The 21,258-nt window shown below is 41.3% G+C and overlaps 1 protein-coding gene and 1 pseudogene across 4 annotated transcripts in view; both read left to right on the top strand.

Moving 5' to 3' along the window:
• Positions 1 to 21,258, top strand: part of HECW1 (HECT, C2 and WW domain containing E3 ubiquitin protein ligase 1) — a 345,650-nt gene that overhangs the window by 210,782 nt on the left and 113,610 nt on the right. For all 4 annotated transcript variants that reach the window (XM_060195885.1, XM_060195887.1, XM_007535072.3 and 1 more), the window contains 3 exons: positions 1,757 to 1,832; positions 4,023 to 4,192; positions 18,094 to 18,236. In XM_060195885.1, coding sequence (XP_060051868.1) covers positions 1,757 to 1,832; positions 4,023 to 4,192; positions 18,094 to 18,236 — 389 coding nt within the window. The remainder of the gene's footprint in view (positions 1 to 1,756; positions 1,833 to 4,022; positions 4,193 to 18,093; positions 18,237 to 21,258) is intronic.
• Positions 11,521 to 12,075, top strand: LOC103124337 (large ribosomal subunit protein uL11-like; annotated as a pseudogene).

Here is a 21,258-nt window from a genome sequence, read left to right on the forward strand (position 1 = left end):
ACGGAACACCTGGGTTCTCCGCCTGCAAGGAGAAAGCTTCACAAGCAGTAAAGCAATGTTGGTGTCACTCTTTCTCTCTATGTGTCTCTGTCCTCCCTCTCTTAATTTCTCTCTGTCCTAACAAATTAAACTAATTTTTAACCTTTAAAAAAGTAGAATGGATTACAAGATTATAATTCTACAGAGGTATTGCTTCATATCACCCACCACCAATGTTTTTTTTTGCCTCCCCCTAACACCACCATGATATTCATCATAGTTCTCACAAAGTCTTAGAGATACTTTTTTCAAGATTTTATTTATTTATTTATGAGAAAGATAGGAGGAGAGAGAGAGAGAGAGAGAGAGAAAACCAGACATCACTCTAGACATGTGCTGCTGGGGATTGAACTCATGCTTCAGCCACTGTGCCACCTCCTGGACCACATTTTCTTCTTCTTCTTCTTCTCCTTCTCCTCCTTCTTCTTCTCCTCCTTCTCCTCCTCCTACTTCTCCTCCTCCTTCTCCTTCTCCTCCTCCTTCTCCTCCTCCTCCTTCTGCTCCTCCTCCTTCTCCTCCTCCTTCTGCTCCTCCTCCTCCTTCTCCTTCTCCTCCTCATTCTCCTCCTCCTCTTTCTCCTCCTCCTCCTTCTCCTCCTCCTTCTCCTCCTCCTCCTTCTGCTCCTCCTCCTTCTGCTCTTCCTCCTCCTTCTCCTCCTCCCTCTCCTCCTCCTCCTTCTCCTCTTCCTTCTCCTCCTCCCTCTCCTCCTCCTCCTTCTCCTCTTCCTTCTCCTCCTCCCTCTCCTCCTCCTCCTTCTCCTCCTCCTTCTCCTCCTCCTCCTTCTTCTTCAAAATTGTGGAAATCAAGGGGCTGTGTGGTGGCACATGGTAAAATGCTCAAGGACCCAGTCTCAGCCTTCAAGGGGAAAGCTTCTGTGGTGAAGCAGGGCTGCAGGTATCTCTCTTTATCTCTTTCTCTCTCTTCCCTCCACCCTCTTGATTTCTGGCTGTCTCTATCCTATAAATAAAGATAATAAAAAATAAATAATGCAAATCATTTCTCAGTAGAATTTTTCTAGAGGATAATGTAAACAAGGATTCCAATGGTTTTGATTAATATAGTAGCAGACATATACTGAGCAATGATAGAAAATAAAACATTCTAGCAACCAATTTGCAAGCACCTAAAACAAATAATTCATGTAAAAATTGTGTTCTGAAACTTCCCAGTAAGGCAATTAAATAAAAGAGACCTCAGAATAGTTTCTTAATGGCATGCTCCAGCTCCTACTTAACAGAATTTCCTAGAAGCCCCTAGATAATAATACGGGTCAGAAGAAATGTAGCTACAGCAGTTCAGCACTAGATTTTGCCAAATGGAAGCACATTATAATCACAACAGTAAACATCTATTGCGGTGCCGCTCTACTGCCAGAAGGTCTACACTAAGAAACACTTGAACAAAATTTCCTCTGTGGAAAAGGCATTGTTTACTTAAGGAGTTATAAAGGGCCTCTAATATTGCATTGATTGTATTAGTTCATCTCTATTTCTCAGACAAGTTTGCTTCATTCCTCACTAAAAGATACTCTATTAGGGAGAAGACTCTGAGTTGCTATAGGCTTGTATTAATCAACAATAGTACAATGGAAACACAGTGCTGTGGGCTTGTAGACTATAGCTAGAGATATAATTGTGATTAAGCATCTTTGTGTTGGACTGTAACTATCTTACTCAGTGCTTGTTTTGCCCATCTCCCTCTTTCCTTCTTCTTATAGATTTTTAAAAACATTGGCTCTGAAGAGACTGCCCAAGGGCAAGGAAGTCGGAGGCTAATCAGCTTTTCTCTCTCAGGTATGTTTTTTGCTCATCTGAAGACCTTGTAAAGAGAAGAAGAATGGTGGAATGGTGGTCCGGGAGGTGGCACAGTGGATAAGGTGTAGGACTCTCAAGCATGAGGTTCCTAAATTCAGTCCCCAGCAGCACATGTACCAGAGTGATAATCTGGTTCTTTCTCTCATCCTATCCCTCTCATTAATAAATAAATATTAAAAAGAGAGAGAGAAGAAAAATGTCAACTGAAAGGAAGTCCACTTCAGTTTGACTCTTTCCTACAAGTTTGTCAGCTGGTTGTGTTTTTTGTTGTTATTGCTATTTATTTTGGTTTTCTTTTTGTTTGTTTTTGTTTCATTTATCTGTAAAGCAAAAATTCAGGGTAGCTTTTCTGTTCAGAAACAGTAGAGATTGGGAAAACTATTCAACAGTCTACTGGAATCAGGAAAAATTTTTATAAATCAGAGCTCGGTGAAACCTTGAAGTTTCAAAGCACTGCCATACAAAATACATCGCCTCAACTGAGAAAGATGGCTAAACTTCTATTAATTAGTTTCCTTTTGAGTTCTGCCATGTGAACATATCCCCACTGCCCTACCAGAGGAAAGGAAGCTACTGCACCCCCATTCCCTCCCCCAAGAAACTTGGTTTATAAAGTCACTTTATAAGCTGATCATAAATGGTCTATATTTTAAACCTCCTCCACCCTGGCTTCCATTCTTCTTGCACTTAATTTCAAAGCAAAAGTTGTCATCAGTGAAATGTAATTAGAAATGCAGTTAGCAACTAAAGAAGCAATCTTAGAAGCACATTTTGTTGTTGTTGTTCAAAGAGAACTTTAAAACAAATATGGAAAGTGGCAATCAGAGCATTAAAAGTGAATTGTGTTGATGATCATAACAAAAACTAAAGGCAAAAAAAAAAATGGGAGGAAAGTAAGTGTTCTACTAACATATAAGAAAGTGGAATTTGAAAGAGTTCAGTCAACTTCCTCAAGTTACAAAGCTCAATAGTAAGTGTTCCACAACTAAAATCAAGGTATGCTGACTGCTTGCCCAGTGTACTTTTTTTTATTATTTAATAATGATTGACAAGTCCTTTGAATAAGAGGGGTATAATTCTACACAGTAGAATTCTACCAGAGTTCCGTATCCCATCCCCTCCATTGGAAGTTTCCCTATTCTTTATCCCTCTGGGTGTGTGGACCCAAGATCATTATGGGGTGCAGAAGGTGGGAGTTTTGGCTTCTGTAGTTGCTCCTCTGCTGGACATGGACATTGACAAGTTGATCCATATCGCCAGCCTGTTTCTGTCTTTCCCCTCACCTATGTGTCCCGGACTCCTACCTCCCCAGAGCCCAGTGTACTTTTAATTATGCACTTTATTGTAGCAAATTTCAACATTTTTACTCCATGCCACCAAGATTATCATTGGAACTCAGTAACTGCACAACTCCATGCAAACAGTTTTTCTTTTTTGATAGAAAGTGAGAGAGAGAGAGAGAGAGAGAGAGAGAGAGGGAGACAGACAGCAAGACAAGGAGACACATGGCAACAGTGTTCCACCATTTATGAAGCTTCCTTTGCAGATGGTCCCATGTGATGGTCTGGAGCTCAAACCTGGGTCCCTGCACATGGCAATGTGTGTGCTTTACTACGTGAGCCTTCTCCTGACCCCCAAAGATAAATGTTTACTGAAGGACATGAAGAACCTAATGGTTAAAATATTTAAACCCCTCTCAAGTGTTTTATTAAGTGCCAGTAATTGTCCCTTATAGAAGGTTCTGTAGGGGCCAGGTAGTGGCACAGAAAAGCACAATGGCCTGGGTTTGAGCCCTTGCTCCCCATCTGCAGGGTGAAGCAGGTCTGCGGCTGTGTATCTATCTCTCTCCCTCTATCTTTCCATCCTCTCTCAATTTCTCTTTGTCCTATCTAATAAAAAATTAGGAAAAAAAAAAAAAGGCCATCAGGAGTGGTGGATTCATAGTGCTGGCACCAAGCTCCAGTGATAAACCCAGGAGGTAATAAAAAAAAAAGTTCTGTAGACATGTCAATACATATTTGTAATTAGGTGGACAGTAATCTGAAGGTTGCAAAGATGTTTCTGTTTTAGATTCTTTTCCTTGTGCATCGTCTATAGTCTGATAAGACCATTAATCTCACTGAAAACATGTAAATACTGTTTAAAATGAAATAAATATTTATTTTACAGATTTCCAGGCCATGGGGTTGAAGAAAGGAATGTTTTTCAACCCAGACCCTTACTTGAAGATTTCCATTCAACCTGGGAAGCATAGCATCTTCCCTGCCCTCCCTCACCATGGACAGGAGAGGAGATCTAAGATCATAGGCAACACTGTGAACCCCATCTGGCAGGCTGAGGTGAGAGTCTTAATTCCTAAGAAGAGGTATAGGTAACAAAGAGAAACAATAACCACGGTATAGGTAACAAAGAGAAACAATAACCACAATAACCATAGCCTAGGTGCTATTCCTTTCTTTCTTGGCGCTCCAAACTCTGCTGCTACGTTCATAGTTCTCTTTACCTTAGAAGGGAACCATGTACAGGTAGCAACTCAGGAATCTTGATCAGGTGTCTCCGAGATGTACAAGGAAACCATTGTGGAAACACTTGGGAGCCAGATAGAAACTTTGTCTCATTTAGAGCCTACACCGAAAAGCAAGACAGCTTTTCTGTCTCTGCTGTGTATGGGGAGAGGAAATGTTTATTTGGATCTGAGTGCTCTTATACTCTTTCCACACATGTGATCCATAAACAGGAGTTCCACATTTTAAATGTGTCCCTCTGGACCAGTGCTAGAAATTTCAAAGTTGCCAACTTCCCAGGACAGGTAAATGAACAAGCTCTAGAATATTGTTTGACTTAGGCACAAAGCTTAACTGATCCCACAGTGATGGTTTGCACAATTTTAGGCAACATGCTGGCATTTCAAACTGTTTTTGTTGAATGAAAGCCCTTCACTATACACTATAAATGTGTCTAGCTAGAAACATTCTTCAGCAAAGCCTCACAATGACTGAGTTCTTCCCTGGATACCTAACAGGTTTTGAAGCTGGGCACTGGCACACTAAATTGGGTGAGCGTGTTACAATGCACAAGGACCTGCATTGTAGGGGGAAGCTTCATTAGTGGTGAAACAGAAATGCAAGTGTCTCTCTTTCTCCCTTTCTCTCTGTCTCCCCCTCCTCTCTCAATTTCTCTGTCTTTATTATAAACAAAGAAAAAATTTTTTTTAAAGAAGTAAGAAAAACAAGCAGATTTTTATAATCCATCTTATGGACTAACATGCATGCCTTAACTTTTAAGGGGATATTCCTAGAAACTGTATAGATTGGAGAACAGGGAGACTTAGGGTATAACATGGGAAATACAGCTGTATAGTCATATACACACACCTTGGTTCAAATCCCAGTCTGGCCAGTCTTTTTCTGTTTGAAAAAAAAATGTTACTCGTTATTTGAGAAACCAGTTAGCATCAATCTATGCCTCAGAAAACTGAAAGATGAAAGTTCTCTTTTGGACAGAACCCCTTCCTCTGTTCTCCAACAAGGAAATTCCCTTACTACAGAACTAAAGTTAACAAAGTGGGAAAGAGCTGTAAAGACAGAGGTGGCTTGGTACTTTGGTGGTGTGGTAACATGTGTCAGGAAGGGCTATAAAATTGTACTCCGAAAGCACAGTCTTGTAAAACTGCATTCAATACCTCAATATAACTTTTTTTATGTAAATCATCTCAACCCTGAAAAAATAACCCAATGGTTTACACAATAGACTTCCTTGCCTGAAGCACCTGAAATTCCAGTCTTAATTCCCAACATCACCAAAGCCAGAGCTAGACTGGTAAAATAAATGAATAACTAAATCAGTCAATCATCACTAATGCAGAACTGCCAAACCTCCTTGACAAGAAAATGTAACTAGATACTGGAAGGGAGTGATTTTTTCATTGTCTCTTAAATTGTACCACCTATTTCCTGGGCTTAATTCACCCTGGCCCCACCTTCACAGAAAGGCAACAGAAGAGCTTTTAGTGAACATAAGGGAAATAGATTTGTACCTGAACATCCTCCTCACGTGGCCATCAACCAGTTGTAAAGTACCGACAGTATCATAAGCATGGAACTGTGAATCGAAGGCTGAGCAGTGGCTTACCCAGTAAAGCACACATAGTACTAAGTTCAGGAACCAGGGTTCAAGTCCCTGGATCCCCATCTGCTGGGGGGATGTGTGTCTACCTTTCTCTGTCCCTCCCTATCTCCCCTTCCCCTCTCAATTTCGCTTTATCTTATCCAATAAAATAGAATAAGTAGCCACCAGAAGCAGTGGATTTGTAGTGCCAGCGCTGAACCCCCAGCAATAACCCTGGCGGCAAAAATAGAGAGAGAAAGAGAGAGAGGAAGGAAGGAAGGAAGGAAGGAAGGAAGGAAGGAAGGAAGGAAGGGAGGGAGGGAGGGAGGGAGGGGAAGGGATAGAAGGAAGGAAGAAAAAAGAGCCATAACTCTTCTTTCAGCTCTGTCTGTTCTCACCAGCTGTTTCTAGATTCTTCACTGCATTTCTGGGGTTAATGTAAGATGCCACAGGAACTTCCAGTACATGGAGGTGGTGGTGGTGGTGAAGGTGTCTTTCTTCTGAAAAAATTTAGAGCAACTTGTTCTTGTTCTAAAACACTTTAGTCATAAAGGTATTACAAGTCTCAGAGAATATTTGTAAAGTCTGATGCCATCAGACTATTTTTTTTTTCGGTTAGAAATGTCAAAAAAAAAAACCCTCTAAATTTCTGAAACTATTTCTGAATTTTTCGTTTATTTTTATTTTGCTCTGGAAGGAGTCCTCTGCTCTTGACCTCTATTCTCTCTCATGTGTTAAGGTCAAAGTTGCTTGTTCTAAACATACTTTTGCATGTATTTCTGATGAGGCTTACATTGGTAATAACTTATCTCTCAAGTTAAACAGCAATGTTAACTGAACCATTGCTGTGCTTTCATTCCGCCCAAATATACTGCAGTGCCCAGTGCCTAAATGTGGGCATCATGGTTTCTGTGAAGAGCATTCAAGGCCTCTGTTACCCAACATTCCTCTTAACTTATGTCAGTTAGGAGTACATTTTGCTCTCAGCTAGAAGTCAGGCCAGCTGTGATATCTTTCACAAACAAGAAGTCAAGGGAGTCCCAGCAGGACAGTTGCTAAGTACAACCACCAGTGCTGCATCTTTTCACTGTAGCAGATGGAACTCACCCTCACGTCTTAAAGCTTGCAACCCAAATTCCAAGCAGGCAGAAAGAAAAGAAGTTTTATCCTTGTAAGTCTTAGGATTTTTTTTTTTTTTTTACTCTGCAAGAGTTGTTCTTCCCAGCTAAAGGTCTTGTCACAAAAACTCGCCTAAGTGGGAAAGCCTAGTCTCTGTTCTACTTCCCCAACTTTCTGATAGGAGGAGCTAGATGGACGTTGGTGTTGAATAAAACCCTTAGGAGTCTGGAGTGTAGCTTCCACTGCACTCCCTACTACCATGCTCCACAAGGCATTCTGTTAAGATCACTCTTTGGAGGCAGTTGACTCCATCTCCCCATCTCTCTCTCAATCTCTCTCTCTCTCTCTCTCTCTCTCTCTCTCTATCTCTCTATCTCTATCTCCCTCTCTCCCTCCCTCCCTCCTTTCCTCCCTCCAGGGTTATCACTGGGGCTTGCTGCTGGACCTTCAAATCCACTCCTCCTGGTGGCCATCTTTTCCATTCTATTGGATACGACAGAGAGAAATTGAGAGAGGAGGGGGAGATAGGAAGGGAAAGAGATAGATACTCACAAACCTGCTTTGCCACTTGAGAAGCATTCCCCCCCCCTTGCAGGTGGAGAGCAGGGACTTGAACCCAAATCCTTGAGTTTTATACTATGTACATAGTATAAACTGGGTACACCACTGCCAGGCCCCTGGCAGTCGGCTCTCTTTTTGCTCTCTCCTCCCTCTGTCATCACCTTTGAGGCTGGTGGCTCCTTTTTGACTGTCCTCCCTTCTTTTCCCTTGGTGACTGTTTCTTAGCTTGTTTTCTCCAATAAACTTTCTATGACTCAAAAAATATATCACTCTTTGTACTTGTTTTCTACCTCCCAATATCCCTCAGAAGACTGGGTACAAGTGGGAGTCAGGCAGTAGCGCAGCAGGCTAAGCGCACATGGCGCAAAGCGCAAGGACCGGCATAAAGATCCCAGTTCGAGCCCCCGGCTCCCCACCTGCAGGGAGGTCGCTTCACAGGCGGTGAAGGAGGTCTGCAGGTGTCTATCTTTCTCTTCCCCTCCTCTCTCCATTTCTCTCTGTCCTATCCAAGAACGCCGACATCAGTAACAACAATAATAACTACAACAATAAAACAACAAGGGCAACAAAAGGGAATAAATAAATTTTTTAAAAAAAAACTGCATACAAGTGTCTTTACTTTTATCTGCCTAAAATCTACATTTTCAACTAATCCAGCTAGCAACTCCCATTCATCCATCAAGTCTCAGCTAAAATATTGCCTCCCGTGTGAGGCACTCCTTGAGGCTCCTCCCCATGCCAGGTTTCAGAAGAAAAGTTTCCCCTTTGCCAATTCCTTGAGCAGATCTCTACCAGAGGTTTCTTTATGTGTTCATTTGTCTTTGTATGTGTGGGGGGCGATGGGGGGAAGACTTTGAAAGAAGAAAGCTTCACAAGAAGTAAAGCAATGCTGCAGGACTCTCTCTCCCTCTCTCTCTCTCTCTCCCTCTCTCTCTCTCTCCCTCTCTTTTCCTTTGTCTCTCTCTGGTCCTCTCCCTCTTTGTCTCCCTTGTCCCTCTCAATTTCTGTCTCTATCCAAATTAAATAAAAATATTTGAAAAAAAAAACCAAGAAATGTTTGTTGAATAGCTACTCCGTAGTGGAAATAGAAGCAATTGGAAGACAGAAAATGATTGATAGTTACTGCCTCTTGGATTGGTGGAAGGAGACAATGCAGTGATATACCTGTTCAGTCAGGATATAGACAACACACTACAGGAGACTTATGAAAGACTTCTCAAAGACTGTACTCTTGGTCTTGGGTCTGGAAAAGTGATAAGACATTTCAGAGAGTGAAGGACAATATTTCAGGTAGAAGAAACATCTGTGTAAAGAGTAAAGGCCTCTGCACACAGAGACTTGCTTTAAATGTCATGTCATTAGAACTTGTAGTGTGCCAGGTAAGTTATGGTTATTGGCTGAACTTATGTCAGTCACATATATCCAGTGTGGTTCACTAGTTCTTTAAAAGAAAAAGTTACTGCTAGTTTCTACATTTCCCTTTAAACACTGGTGAATAAAATGATTACCTGCTTCTACAGAATTCACAGGAGTCTTTAAATTTCTATGCAAGTAAGCAAGTGGGAACCAAATTCTCCTGTTGTCTTACTGTCTGAATTTATAAGTAATATATAAGAATAGCGAAAAAAAAATATTGAAGTTGGTGAGCAGGTCACAGCTCATCTGGAAGAGCGCATATGTTACCATGTACTAGGACCCAGATTCAAACCCCCAGTCCCCACCTGCTAGTGTGAAGTTTCATGAGTGGTAGGGCAGTGCTGTAGTTGTCTCTCCTTCCTATCTCTCTCTTCCTGTCCGTCTTTCTCTCTCACCTCTGTCACACACAGAAAAAGGAAGGGAAGATGAGAGGAAGGAAGGGGGGAAATAAAGAAAGAAATGGCTGCCAGGCACAGTGGAGTCAGGCAAATACAGAGTCCCAGCAACAGCACTGGTGATGAAATAGAGAGCGAGAAAGTGTGAGAAAGAAAGAGAGAAGGAAGGAGGTATTAAAGCTGTTTTTTAGAAAGTCAAAATATCCATCAATGTATAGCTTAAATGCAAATTTTACCTCTGATTAATGTTGTATCACTGTTTTATGTTGTTGTTTTCAAATTCATGCAAATTCAAACTAAAAAATTTTGCCGATTAAAATGTGCTAAATCTTAGGAAAAATAAAGTCAAGTTTTCAAATGAGAGGGACTTTCCAGAGAAAGACATATTGAATATAATGAAAACTAAAAATAAATAAATAAACAGAGCTAAAACTAAAAATAAATAAATAAATAATCACGTTGATTGATCCATCCGCTCTTCTTTATTATGACTATAATTAGGAACTGTTTTCACCTAGGGAACAATCTCCTTGATTTCCAGTTCTGTTTGCTTTCCAGGATAGATATAATGAGCACTTATAAAATTACAGCTACAGAGACAAATTAAACAGAAACAGCAGCTACTAGAGAGTTGGGGGTTATTTATTCAGAGTGCCTATATAATGAGTATGCTTACACCTCTAACTACAACAAACAACTAGCAAGAGCAAATTCTCAGAAATATCAAGTGGCTGGGGAAAATATTAAAATTCAGCAGGAGGCTGAACCCTATTCTCCCTGTCTGCCTTCAGAGCTCAGTGGAGTGACCCCCACAGGGCACATGATTAACCTGCTCTTTTCTGATCACAAGGTTTAAAGGTTTGCTAGATAGGGTCTTGCCTCCAAGAGTTTATAATCAAATGTGAGGAGACAAAGCAAAATAATAGTTAACAAGGTAATTTCAATGGAAGGTAAATAATATGACTTCCAAGTGTTTCAAGTCCTCTGTCATAAATTTTAAAGAACATTTTCTCAGGGGGCCAGGTGGTGGCGCACCTGATTGAGCACATGTTATAATGAGCAAGGACCTGGGTTTGAGTCCCCTGGTCCTTGCCTGCAGGAGGAAAGTTTTACGAGTGGTGAAGTAGGGCTGCAGGTAACTCTCTGTCTCTCTTCCTCTTTATCTCCACCTTCCCTCTTGATATCTGGCTGTCTATCCAATAAGTAAATAAAGATCATTTTAAAAAATTTAAAAAAATATTTTTTCTCACATTCTAGGGATGAATTTTGTTTCCTTAATGGTATATTTCAAAGGACAAATGTTGTGCTAGTGTCGTTTTTGATAAATCCCAACATTGGGCTGGGGAAACAGCATAATGATTATACAAAAGATTTTCTTTCATGAGGCTCCAAAGTTCCAGGTTCAATCCCTGACACCACCATAAATAAGCCAGAGCTGAGCAGTGCTTTGATAGCTCTGTGTGTGTGTGTGTCTTTCTCTCTGTGTCTCTCTTTCATTAAAACTAAGTGAATAAAATATAGATAAAAGAAAGAAAGACTAAAATAGACAAATCATCTCAACACTGAGTAACTTCCTAGGACAGAGTTAAGCTACATGCTGAGTACTGGAACTGGTCTCTCCCTTGGACTGGATTCCAAGGGCACTACTTCTCAATATAAAATCTTATAATGCTGCTAGTATCGGGGTGGGGGGGGGAAATCAGGAAAGATACTACTGATTTTAGTAGTTCTGCTCATATTTTCTGATTGGGTCCAATCTTTGGAGGTTGCATATGATTCCAGGAATTTATCCCCCTCTTCTAGAGTCTTCAGCTTCATGATGTTCATAGAAAGCTCATGTAATCCTTTGATTTCCTGTGGCTTTCCTCTTTCATTTATAATTCTTTTATTAGGGTTCTCTCCTTCTCTCCTTTCCTCTGTCTCTCCGTCTCTCCATTTCTCTCATTCTCATTGTGAGAGCAAACTAGAGGAGGTAATTGTACGAGATAATAAAATCATCACATCTGTGCTGTAGAGACACAACTCTGCTGGCAACTTTAAAAGAACAGTTGAGCTTTCGGTTTTCAGCTCGGAGGAGGCCAAGGTGCAACTCTCTTTGGTCGTCCCGAATCTGGGTTCATCCGACACCAGAGGCCTCCACCATGCCACCAAAGTTCAACCCCAACAAGATTAAAGCCGTGTACCTGAGATGCACCGGCGGGGAAGTCAGCACCACTTCGGCACTGGCCCCTAAGATTGGGCCACTCGGTCTGTCTCCAAAAAGTGTTGGTGATGACATTGCCAAGGCTACTGGTGATTGGAAGGGTCTGGGGATTACAGTAAAACTCACAATCCAGAACAGACAGGCCCAGATGGAGGTGGTGCCCTCTGCCTCAGCCCTCATCATTAAAGCCCTTAAGGAACTACCAAGAGGCAGAAAGAAACAAAAATATTAAGCACAGTGGAAACATCACTTTTGATGAAATTGTCAAAATTGCCCAACAACTGAGGCACCGATCTTTAGCTAGAGAACTTTCTGGAACTATCAAAGAAGTCCTGGAGACTCAATCTGTGGGTTGCAATGTTGATGGCTGCCATCCTCATGACATCAATAGTGGTGCTGTGGAATGCCCAGCTAGTTAAGAATTACAAAGGAAGATGGTTCAATAAAGGATTATTTGAAGAAAAAAGAGAAAGAGAGAGAACAGTTGAATAGAGAGCCTTCCAATGACAGGGATGGGCTATGGTGCTCTGATGGTGGGAACTGTATGGAACTGTACCCCCCCCCCATTCCACAATCTTGTTGATCATTATTAAATCACCAGTAATTTTTTAATTTTTTTATATTTATTTATTTTCCCTTTTGTTGCCTTTATTTTCCCTTTTGTTTTTTATTGTTGTTGTAGTTATTATTGTTGTTACTGATGTTATCATTGTTGAATAGGACAGAGAGAAGTTGAGAGAAGGGGAAGACAGAGAGAGGGAGAGAAAGATAGACACCTGCAGACCTGTTTCACCGCCTGTGAATCGACTCCCCTGCAGGTGGGGAGCCGGGGGCTCGAACCGGGATCCTTTTACCAGTACTTGTGCTTCATGCCACATGCGCTTAACCCGCTGCACTACCGCCCTATTCCCCACTAGTAATTTTTTTAAAAAAAAAGTTGAAAAATAAAACACTAAGCAGAACTTGGACAGGGTTTGGTATATTGCACCAAAGTGAAAGACTCTAGGGTGGGAGGGAGGGTTCAGGTCCTGGACCTTGATGGCAGAGGAGGACCTAGAGGGGACTGAACTGCTAAGTGGAAAACTAAGAAATGTTACTATTAACCTACCCCCAATAAAGAAAAAAAAAAAAGAAATTAAGTCACTTGATTAAAGCTTTCTAACTTGACAAAAGAGTCAGAAATAGACCATAAATCTCTGAGCTATAAGTTCTGATTCTTTTCATAAGACAACTTTGTTTCTATGGTATCAACATTTATTGCAAATACAAAAGAAAGAGAGAGGAGTTGAGGAGAGAGAGATCAATTAGAGAGTTGTTATATAGTCAAGGAATAAGTGGGACCACCCACACTCAGATAAGTGGTAATAGAAATGGGGAAGAGAAAATGAACTCTGGAGTGAGTAAGGGGTAAACTCAGTGACCGATTGAATATATGTTCCTCAAAGTAAGAAAATCCGAGTTTACCAAGGTGTGCTATAAGGAATAACACCAGTAACAAGAAAACTTTTCCAGCAAAACATGTGCAGTCATTGAAGTTGGAAAATTGGTTCTTTTCTTTCTTTTCTGTTAGTGGTGAAACAAAGTAGCTCCAAAAAGGTGAGTTAAAATGCTTATGATAACGTGGAAGGTTCTGGTCTTCTTGTTTTCCAATCTAGTAATCTAATCTCATTTCTTCTCCATAGATATTTAAATGAGAAATTTCTGGAAGTGAAAGGCTAGAGATATAGACGCAAATAAGCATGTGAATTTAGATGAGTACAAATACTATATATACATGCATCATATGATTTTGTATATAGATTTTTATTACATTGCCTGAACAATGTCTGTAAGTAAAGTATATTCTGTTCTATTCTTTTTTTCTTTATTGGTTTTTTTACAGTGACTTACAGTCAACAGTAATATACAATAATTTGTACATGTAGCATTTCTCAGTTTTCCACATAACAATTCAGTCCCTTTTAGGTCCTCCTCTGCCATCATGTTCCAGGACCTGAACCCTCTCTCCCACCCCAGAGTCTTTTGCTTTGGTGCAATACACCAAACCCAGTATTCTGTTTTATTCTCTTCTGTGGCTGAATATCCTCAGTTTGATGAGGAGCTGATGGAGACCAAGTCAATGTCAAGTTCATTTGCTTTTATGCTCAAGAAATGTGAACATTCCATAAGTCACAGATTTGTAAGGCCAGTCCTTACTATTCAGAGCCCTTAGATTTCATGAAGTTACAAGATTCACATCTCAGTGGGATTGTCTCCTACACTTCCTTTCTAGGAAAGAGTCAAGCAACACACTGAATAGTGGGACTGGTCTCTTTTATGGCTAGACTCTAGGGGCTCCACTGCTCAATATAAAATCTTGTAATGTTGCATGAGGGTGGGGGGTGGAATATCATTGAGTCAAGTTTTGCTCCATCACTGAAGTTGTTTTACTGCCTATTGTATCCTTGACTTTAAGCAGCACAATTGTTTCCATTGTTTTATTTTTTTTTTTTTGCCTCAAGGGTTATCACTGGAGCTTGGTGCTTGCACTATGAATCCTCTGCTCCTGTGGCCATTTTTTTTTTAATTTTTTAATTATCTTTGTTTATTGGGTAGAGACAGCCAGAAATTGAGAGGGAAGGGGGTTATAGAGAGGAAGAGAGACAGAGAGACACCTGTAGCCCTGATCCACCATTTGTGAAGCTTCCCCCTGCAGGTGGGGACCAGGGGCTCGAACCCGGGTCCTTGCACATTTTTTTTTTTGATAGGACAGAGAGAAATTGGGAGAGGAGGGGAAGATACAGAGGGAAAGAAAAATAGAGATACCTGCAGACCTGCTTCACTACTTGTGAAGGATAAGGTTGGGAGTTGGGGGGTGGTCGAACTGGGATCCTTGGGGGGTCCTTGTGCTTTGTACTATGTGCACTTAACCCGATGCACCATTGCCCGACCCCCGGCAGCACTATTTTTTTTTAAAAATAAATATTTTTTTTAAAAAATAGTGAGAGGTGAGAGGAGAACACCACGGACCACCCCACCCCTCTTCTTCAGTTAGGCGGCCTCGTCAATATAGCTGCTCTTCTCAGCTCCCCGGGATCATGATTTTTCCTTGCTGCCTGCCAGATACTGTATTCGTCCTCGCTGGTTTCCCTAATCCTGCCTACACCTTGAAAAACTGTCCCTTTACTAGACTGTCCTGACTGTCTTCACATTTCCAAGTCTACACAAGCCATCTGTTTCCTGCACAAACCCTGACTGATATTTCAAGAATAAAATGAAAAAGTAATCTCTGTTATTTAAGCAAACCAGACCTCTGATTACTGCAACTTTATATGCAAAATGGCCTTCAGGTGGCTGGGGCAGTAACTCAGCAGCAGAGTGCAGGACTTGCATGCCTTCAGGCCTGAGTTCAATCCCATGTGCCAGAGCAGTGCTTAGGTCTCAGCCATCACCTCTCTCTTTCTTCCAGTAAATATATATATATATACCTGGTGGTGGAGAATGAACTCTTTCCTGTGTGGTACCACAATGGCAGCATTATTTTTGATTGCCATCTTTAGACTCAATAAATAATGTCACCTGAATCAAAAAGTCATGTACCATGTAAGGCTAGAAGGAAAAATAGCTCTAGTTTGTATGCTCCATTTACTTCTCCCCTGCTCCACAGAGAACTTTTAGACAGGAAGCACAAGACTGAATCCATTTAGGCTCATTATTCATTAAGAATGGTGTTAGCTGAATGGTGCCAGACAGCCTCTTGTGAACAGAGTTGGTGTTTTATTTTCCCCTTCTATATGGCTATGGTGAGAGGAGGTAAAGCTAGCTGGTCACTCTTACTGCATACTGTGACCTATTTCATGTAACAGTTAGTGCCAGTCTTACTTCAAAACACCAGTCATCTAATCTTGGCTTTTACTATTCCAGCCTTAGTTCTGGGTATTCTGCAGAAGGTGAGAGTTCCTGTTTCATTAATTGCTTCTCTGCTGGACATGGGCATTGGCAGGTGTATCCATACCCCCAGACTGTTTATATCTTTCTCTAGTGGGATAAGGCTTCAGGACACACTGGTGAGGTTGTCTGTCAGAGAGCTCAAGAGGGAATCATAAGAGCATCTGCAACTTGGTGGCTGAAAGGCAGAAAGATACAAAGTGGGACAAATTGTTTAACAAACAAGGACCCCAAAGTAGGAATAGAGCAAATTAAATTAGGGGTCTTTGTGTGGGAAGAAGCTAGGGAGTCTATTTTAGGTATGTTCCAAGGGGATCCTATGACTTTAGTAAATTTTGCCTAAGCTTGCTAGCCAATATGCAGGTGGACTAAAAGTATTATCTGGGAAGATGGTGTCAGATTTGAGAATAGGGCTAGAAGGCTGCATTAGGGCAGAGAGTAGCTCCCAAATAGAATCACTGTTTTTCTGTTTCCTCAGATGGGGATCATCTTTTCTCATATACCTACCTAGAAACCTAAGTGAAGGGGCCGGGTGGTGGCACACCTGATTGAGCGTACATGTTACAGTGCACAAGGACCCGGGTTCGAATCCCTGGTCCCCACCTACAGGAAGAAAGCTTCACAAGTGGTGGTGAAAACAGTGCTGCAGGTGTTTCTCTGTCTCTCTCCCTGTCTATCACCCCCTTCCTTCTCAATTTCTGGCTGTGTCTATCCAATAAATAAATAAAGATTTTTTTTAAAAAAAAGGGAAAAAAAAGAAACCTAAGTGAAAATATTTTCCAGATAATATTGAATATGTTTCTGAAGTTTTCCACAACTATTTCTCAATTGTAGGTTATTGTATCTCCCTCACTTTGTTGTCCTGATTGACTCAGCTACATGGAGACACCCCATACTAGAATCATCTTCCCTCTCTATTTACAGCCAACCATTATCTGGGATGGTCAGAATTTTTCTGGATGAATAACATGTCACACATGCTAGATTCACTTAGACTCCTCAGCCTTATTCACTATCACTTCCATTCATCACAGGCCATTCACTATAACTCTTATTTCTTGTATTTTGCTAAAATATCAATGAATCCCAGAATTTTTAAATGTTTTAATCTTTATTTATTTATTTACTTATTTATTTATTGCCATCTACTACCCCTCCATGCTGAATCCCCTATTTCCATCACTCTGTTCCTTAGTGACTTTGGACATTCAGTCACTCAGCCCCTCTCTTTATTCCTAAACTATCAGACCTTCCACATTCCTCAAGCTTTTAGGCATCTAGTTTAGGAAACATTGGTCTATTCTCCAATATGCCACAGCCTTCACTGACCTTCAGCCATTCCACAAAATAGCCCTCCTTTCCTCCTTGCCTCCTTTCCTACCAGAAGCCCTCCTCATTTTTCACTTGTCTTAGCGGATCTGCCTGCCTCCTAGATGTTCTCAGTTCTATGCCCGATGACTTGGGATGTGCAAGTCTGAGTGTGTCCTTTACATTTTCCAGATCTTTTACTTGTTCCTAGATGCCTTTGGAGAATTCTGAGCTCTACCCAAAAGGTCTTAGTTATTTGTCTGTCCAGTTTTATCTCACAGTATCTCTTGCCCTCCATTGACCCAAATATAATTAGCTCGCCACAATTCCCAAAGGGGACTATATACTGAACCTCAACTCCTTGCCTCTGGCATTCTCTTCTTGGAATGTTCTTCCCATACCTTCTTTGTTGGTCTAATGTTTCTGTGTCTGTTAGAACTCAGTTAAGGCATCACATCCTCTGGGAAGGTGTGTCTACCTGTCCATCAGGCTCTTCCTCACCATTATCACCCCTCTTCTCTAGTTGTCCATCAGGCTGAGGCCTGAATTAAGCTGACTGTAGCACTTTCTGTTTTGTTATTATCTGCCTGTGGCATAAGGCTGTGAGTTCTCAAGGTTAGAGGTCTGTGGGTCCTGCACTCTAGTTTTAGGAGTGACTATGTCCTGGTCCTTTCATTAAGTTTGCTAAGCCTTTAGTCAAGTATGGTAAGACCTGTAAGACATTCTTTCCCTTTAAGATGAATTGATTTTGTTGTTTGAATCCCAGGGAATTGATCTGGTGGTGGCACACTGGGTTAAGCTCACCCATTACAGTGCACAAGGGCCTCAGTCCCCACCTGCAGGGGGAAACTTCATGAGTGGTAAAGCAGGGCTGTGGGTGTCTCTCCTATTCACTCTACTTCCCCTTTCTCTCTCAATTTCTTTCTGTTTTCATCCAATAAGTAAATAAATAATCCCATGTAACAGAATAATTATATTTTATACATTGCTTTTCACTCCTTTTGATGCACCCCACTGTCACCATTATTCATTTAATGAATAAGTGGGACTCACATAGTTTCTCAGTCCTTGACAATGTACGTGCGTTGGTGTGAAAAAGAAAGAGAAACAGAGACAGAGAGAGATAAAAGATGGCAGAGGAACTGGGAACTACCTGTTTCCCCCACATTTCAGTTCACTAATGTGACATCTTATTTCATTTCAGCAATTCAGTTTTGTGTCCTTGCCCACCGATGTGCTGGAAATCGAAGTGAAGGACAAGTTTGCCAAGAGCCGCCCCATCATCAAGCGCTTCTTGGGAAAGCTATCGATGCCCGTTCAGAGACTCCTGGAAAGACATGCCATAGGGTAAACCTGACTGAGACTTCAGTATCACTAGTCTTCAACCAGCAGGCCCTGCCCATTGGAGACTTGTAAGCTGCAATGGTAGCCTCTTACAGAGAATCAAACTAAAGTGGCGGTGTTAGATTCATTGGTTTAGCCCACTAAGTTATGTTGCTGGACTCATAGAGTTCAATTACACAAACCTTTCCCTTCCCCTCCCTATATATATTTCGGGTTACTTTTGTAAGAGGTTTAAGAAGAAACCAAACTTAAACACTATATTAAGGACAGGGGATATATCATAATGGTTATCCACAAAGAGACTTTTATGTCTGAGGCTTCAAAGTCCCAGGTTCAATCCCCCACACCACCATAAACCAGAGCTGAGCAGTGCTCCGGTAAAAATATAATTAAATTAAAAAAGAAAAAAAAAGAGAACTAAATCACTATTTTAAAAAGCCTTCAGTGCAACATGTTTTCTATACAGATAGAAATTAAGCTTTTGTTTCACTATAAGGGATATCACTTTATTGCTATGCTTGTCTTGAATACATATAATTTAATAATTTGCAACATTTCTAAAATAAGAGAGCATGCTGGTTCATTAGAGTATCTTATGAAGCTCTAGTATTGTAGAAAATGACAGATAATATGTATGAAATCTTAAAAGCACAAGTTCTCAGTGGATGACACAAGTTATGTTGCTTGCAGAATTCATGAGCATAAGTTTCTGTGTTATATGTCTTTCTGCTCATGATTCTCATTAACATGAACTCTGACAGATTAAATTTTTATATATGGTATGTTTCCCCTTAAGTCACAGATATACACAATATACTATAATTCTCAGAACAATACCAAAGGAATGGAAAGAAATTATGCAGTATTTCTCCCAGGTGTCTTAATTTAAACTTCCTTGGGATTTTCTGAAAGACTCTGGAATCGCTTATGATTTTCATAAGAATATTTCATTGAAACCATATAGGTAGGATATGTGCAATTGTGTGCACAGAGACATCTCCTAATTAGCAAATAAAGAGGAGTTAATATGTCGGACAGCTGAGTGTCATACACAGAGTTTTCACCTTCCATTCATGATTGTGAAGGTTAAACAAGCAAAAAAAAAGTATATAAAGTGGTGTTGGTGAGATGGCTCACCTGGATGGATACTTGCTTTCTCACGTGCACAGTGCAGGTTCCAGCATGGTCCCCGCTACACTAGGAGAAGCTTTGATACTGTGGTGTCTTTCTCTCTATCCTTCTCTGTCTTAATCACTCTTCTTCTGCCTGGAAAAGTCTTCTCAGAGCCATGAAACCCCAGTTACAAAGTAAATAAATGAATAGGCAAATAGGTAAAGGTAAACAGTTCCTCGCCCATAGGTAGAATTTAGAAAAGAATGGTATTCCTTTATTTATGTATTTATTTATTGCCTCCAGGGTTACCGCTGGGGCTCAGTGCCGGCACTACGAATCCACCGCTCGCTCCTGGGAGTCATTTTTCCCCCCATTTTATTGTTAGGACAGAGAGAAATTGAGAGAGGAGAAGTAGATAGGGAGAGAGAAAGAGAGACACCTGCGGACCTGCTTCACCACTTATGAGGCTTCACCCTGCAGTTGGAGAGCCGGGGGCTAGAACCCAGGTCCTTGAGCTTTGTACTATGTGCTTTTAACCCGATGCTCCACCAGCAGGCACAAGGAATTGTATCCCTATCACTGTTATTTCATTTGATCTTTATAGCACTTCTGTGACTTAGATGTCGTCACCATTCTCCTATTTGAGTAATCAAGGCTAAGAAAGGTTCAGTTGGACTAGGGAAATGGCATAATTGTTATGCAGAAAATCTCCCCACCACCACCACCATGTCCCACAACCCAGATGTCCCAAGTTTAATCCCATCCCCACACCACTAGAGTTGTACTGTGTTCTGGTTAAAAATAAGATTAAAAATTTAAATAATAAAGGATAAAAATTAAATAAGAATAATTAAATAAGCAGCAGAGATACAGCCAGAATTCAAGCCTCTCTCCAAAGCCCCTGAATCCTCTACACATTTCTCAAAAGGTTCCTGGGAGAATTATGTAGTTTATCACTGATCACACTTCTCGTTTCTCTCCCTCTCTTCCCTACTGTCTGCTCACATAATTATTAGCATCCCTACAGGGAATGGACATAAAGAGGGCCTGGGTAGGATTCTTCTCATCCTAGTTCCAACTACACTGTTATCTGTTGTATAGTAGAGATTTGGTGATGTCTGTTGTGTTGGACTTCTCTCCCCCTGTTAACTACAGTCAAGAAGAGAACCCCGTTGCTCTTACACGTTGAGTTCCTTTTATGAGTCAAAGCTGCTGGCTCTTTTTTTTTTTTTTAACTTGTTTTATTTTTGTTTGTTTTTCACCAGAATACTTCTCAGCTCTGGCTTATAGTGGTGTGGGGGACTGAACCTAGGGCTTCAAAACCTCAGGCACGAGTCTGTTTGCATAACCACTATGCTATCTCCCCCACCCTCTAACTCTTTATTCTAGCTTGCCCATTTACCCCACTATCCTCACCTGGGGGGGACGTCCCCAAGGGGGGATCCAGGCTGGCAGCCAGCAGCGCAGAATTTAAAGCTATGAAGGGGGGCGGTGGGGGGGAGAGGAGTGAAGTAGGTCTCCCCACTTGGACCCCCCAGCTCCCCCTGTAAGTCCCTCTCCATCCCCAGCCTGCCGGCTCTTTTATTCACCTATTTGTCTGGTCTACAAGTCTCCTCGTTTCTTCTGCAGAAAGGCAGATGTATCCCTAGAGGGTAAAAAAGGAGGCATCTGAGTAGCAGAAGTTCTGCCCTATCGAAACAACATTAACTGTGCTTTCCCCATCACGGTTTTGTCACCCAAGAAAAAGAAGTTGCCCTCTTTGAGAGACTAACAGGTCATCTCTAGAAATCAAGAGGAGGCAGCTGCTTCCCAAAGGCCACTTCAGTGCTGCCCATGCTAAAAGGGTCCCAGTGTATGAGTAGAGCATTGGGGGCATTAGCCACTGAAACCAGTCACTAAGCCCTAAGCATGG

Source organism: Erinaceus europaeus, chromosome 8, assembly GCF_950295315.1.
Source record: "Erinaceus europaeus chromosome 8, mEriEur2.1, whole genome shotgun sequence".
NCBI lineage: Eukaryota > Metazoa > Chordata > Mammalia > Eulipotyphla > Erinaceidae > Erinaceus > Erinaceus europaeus.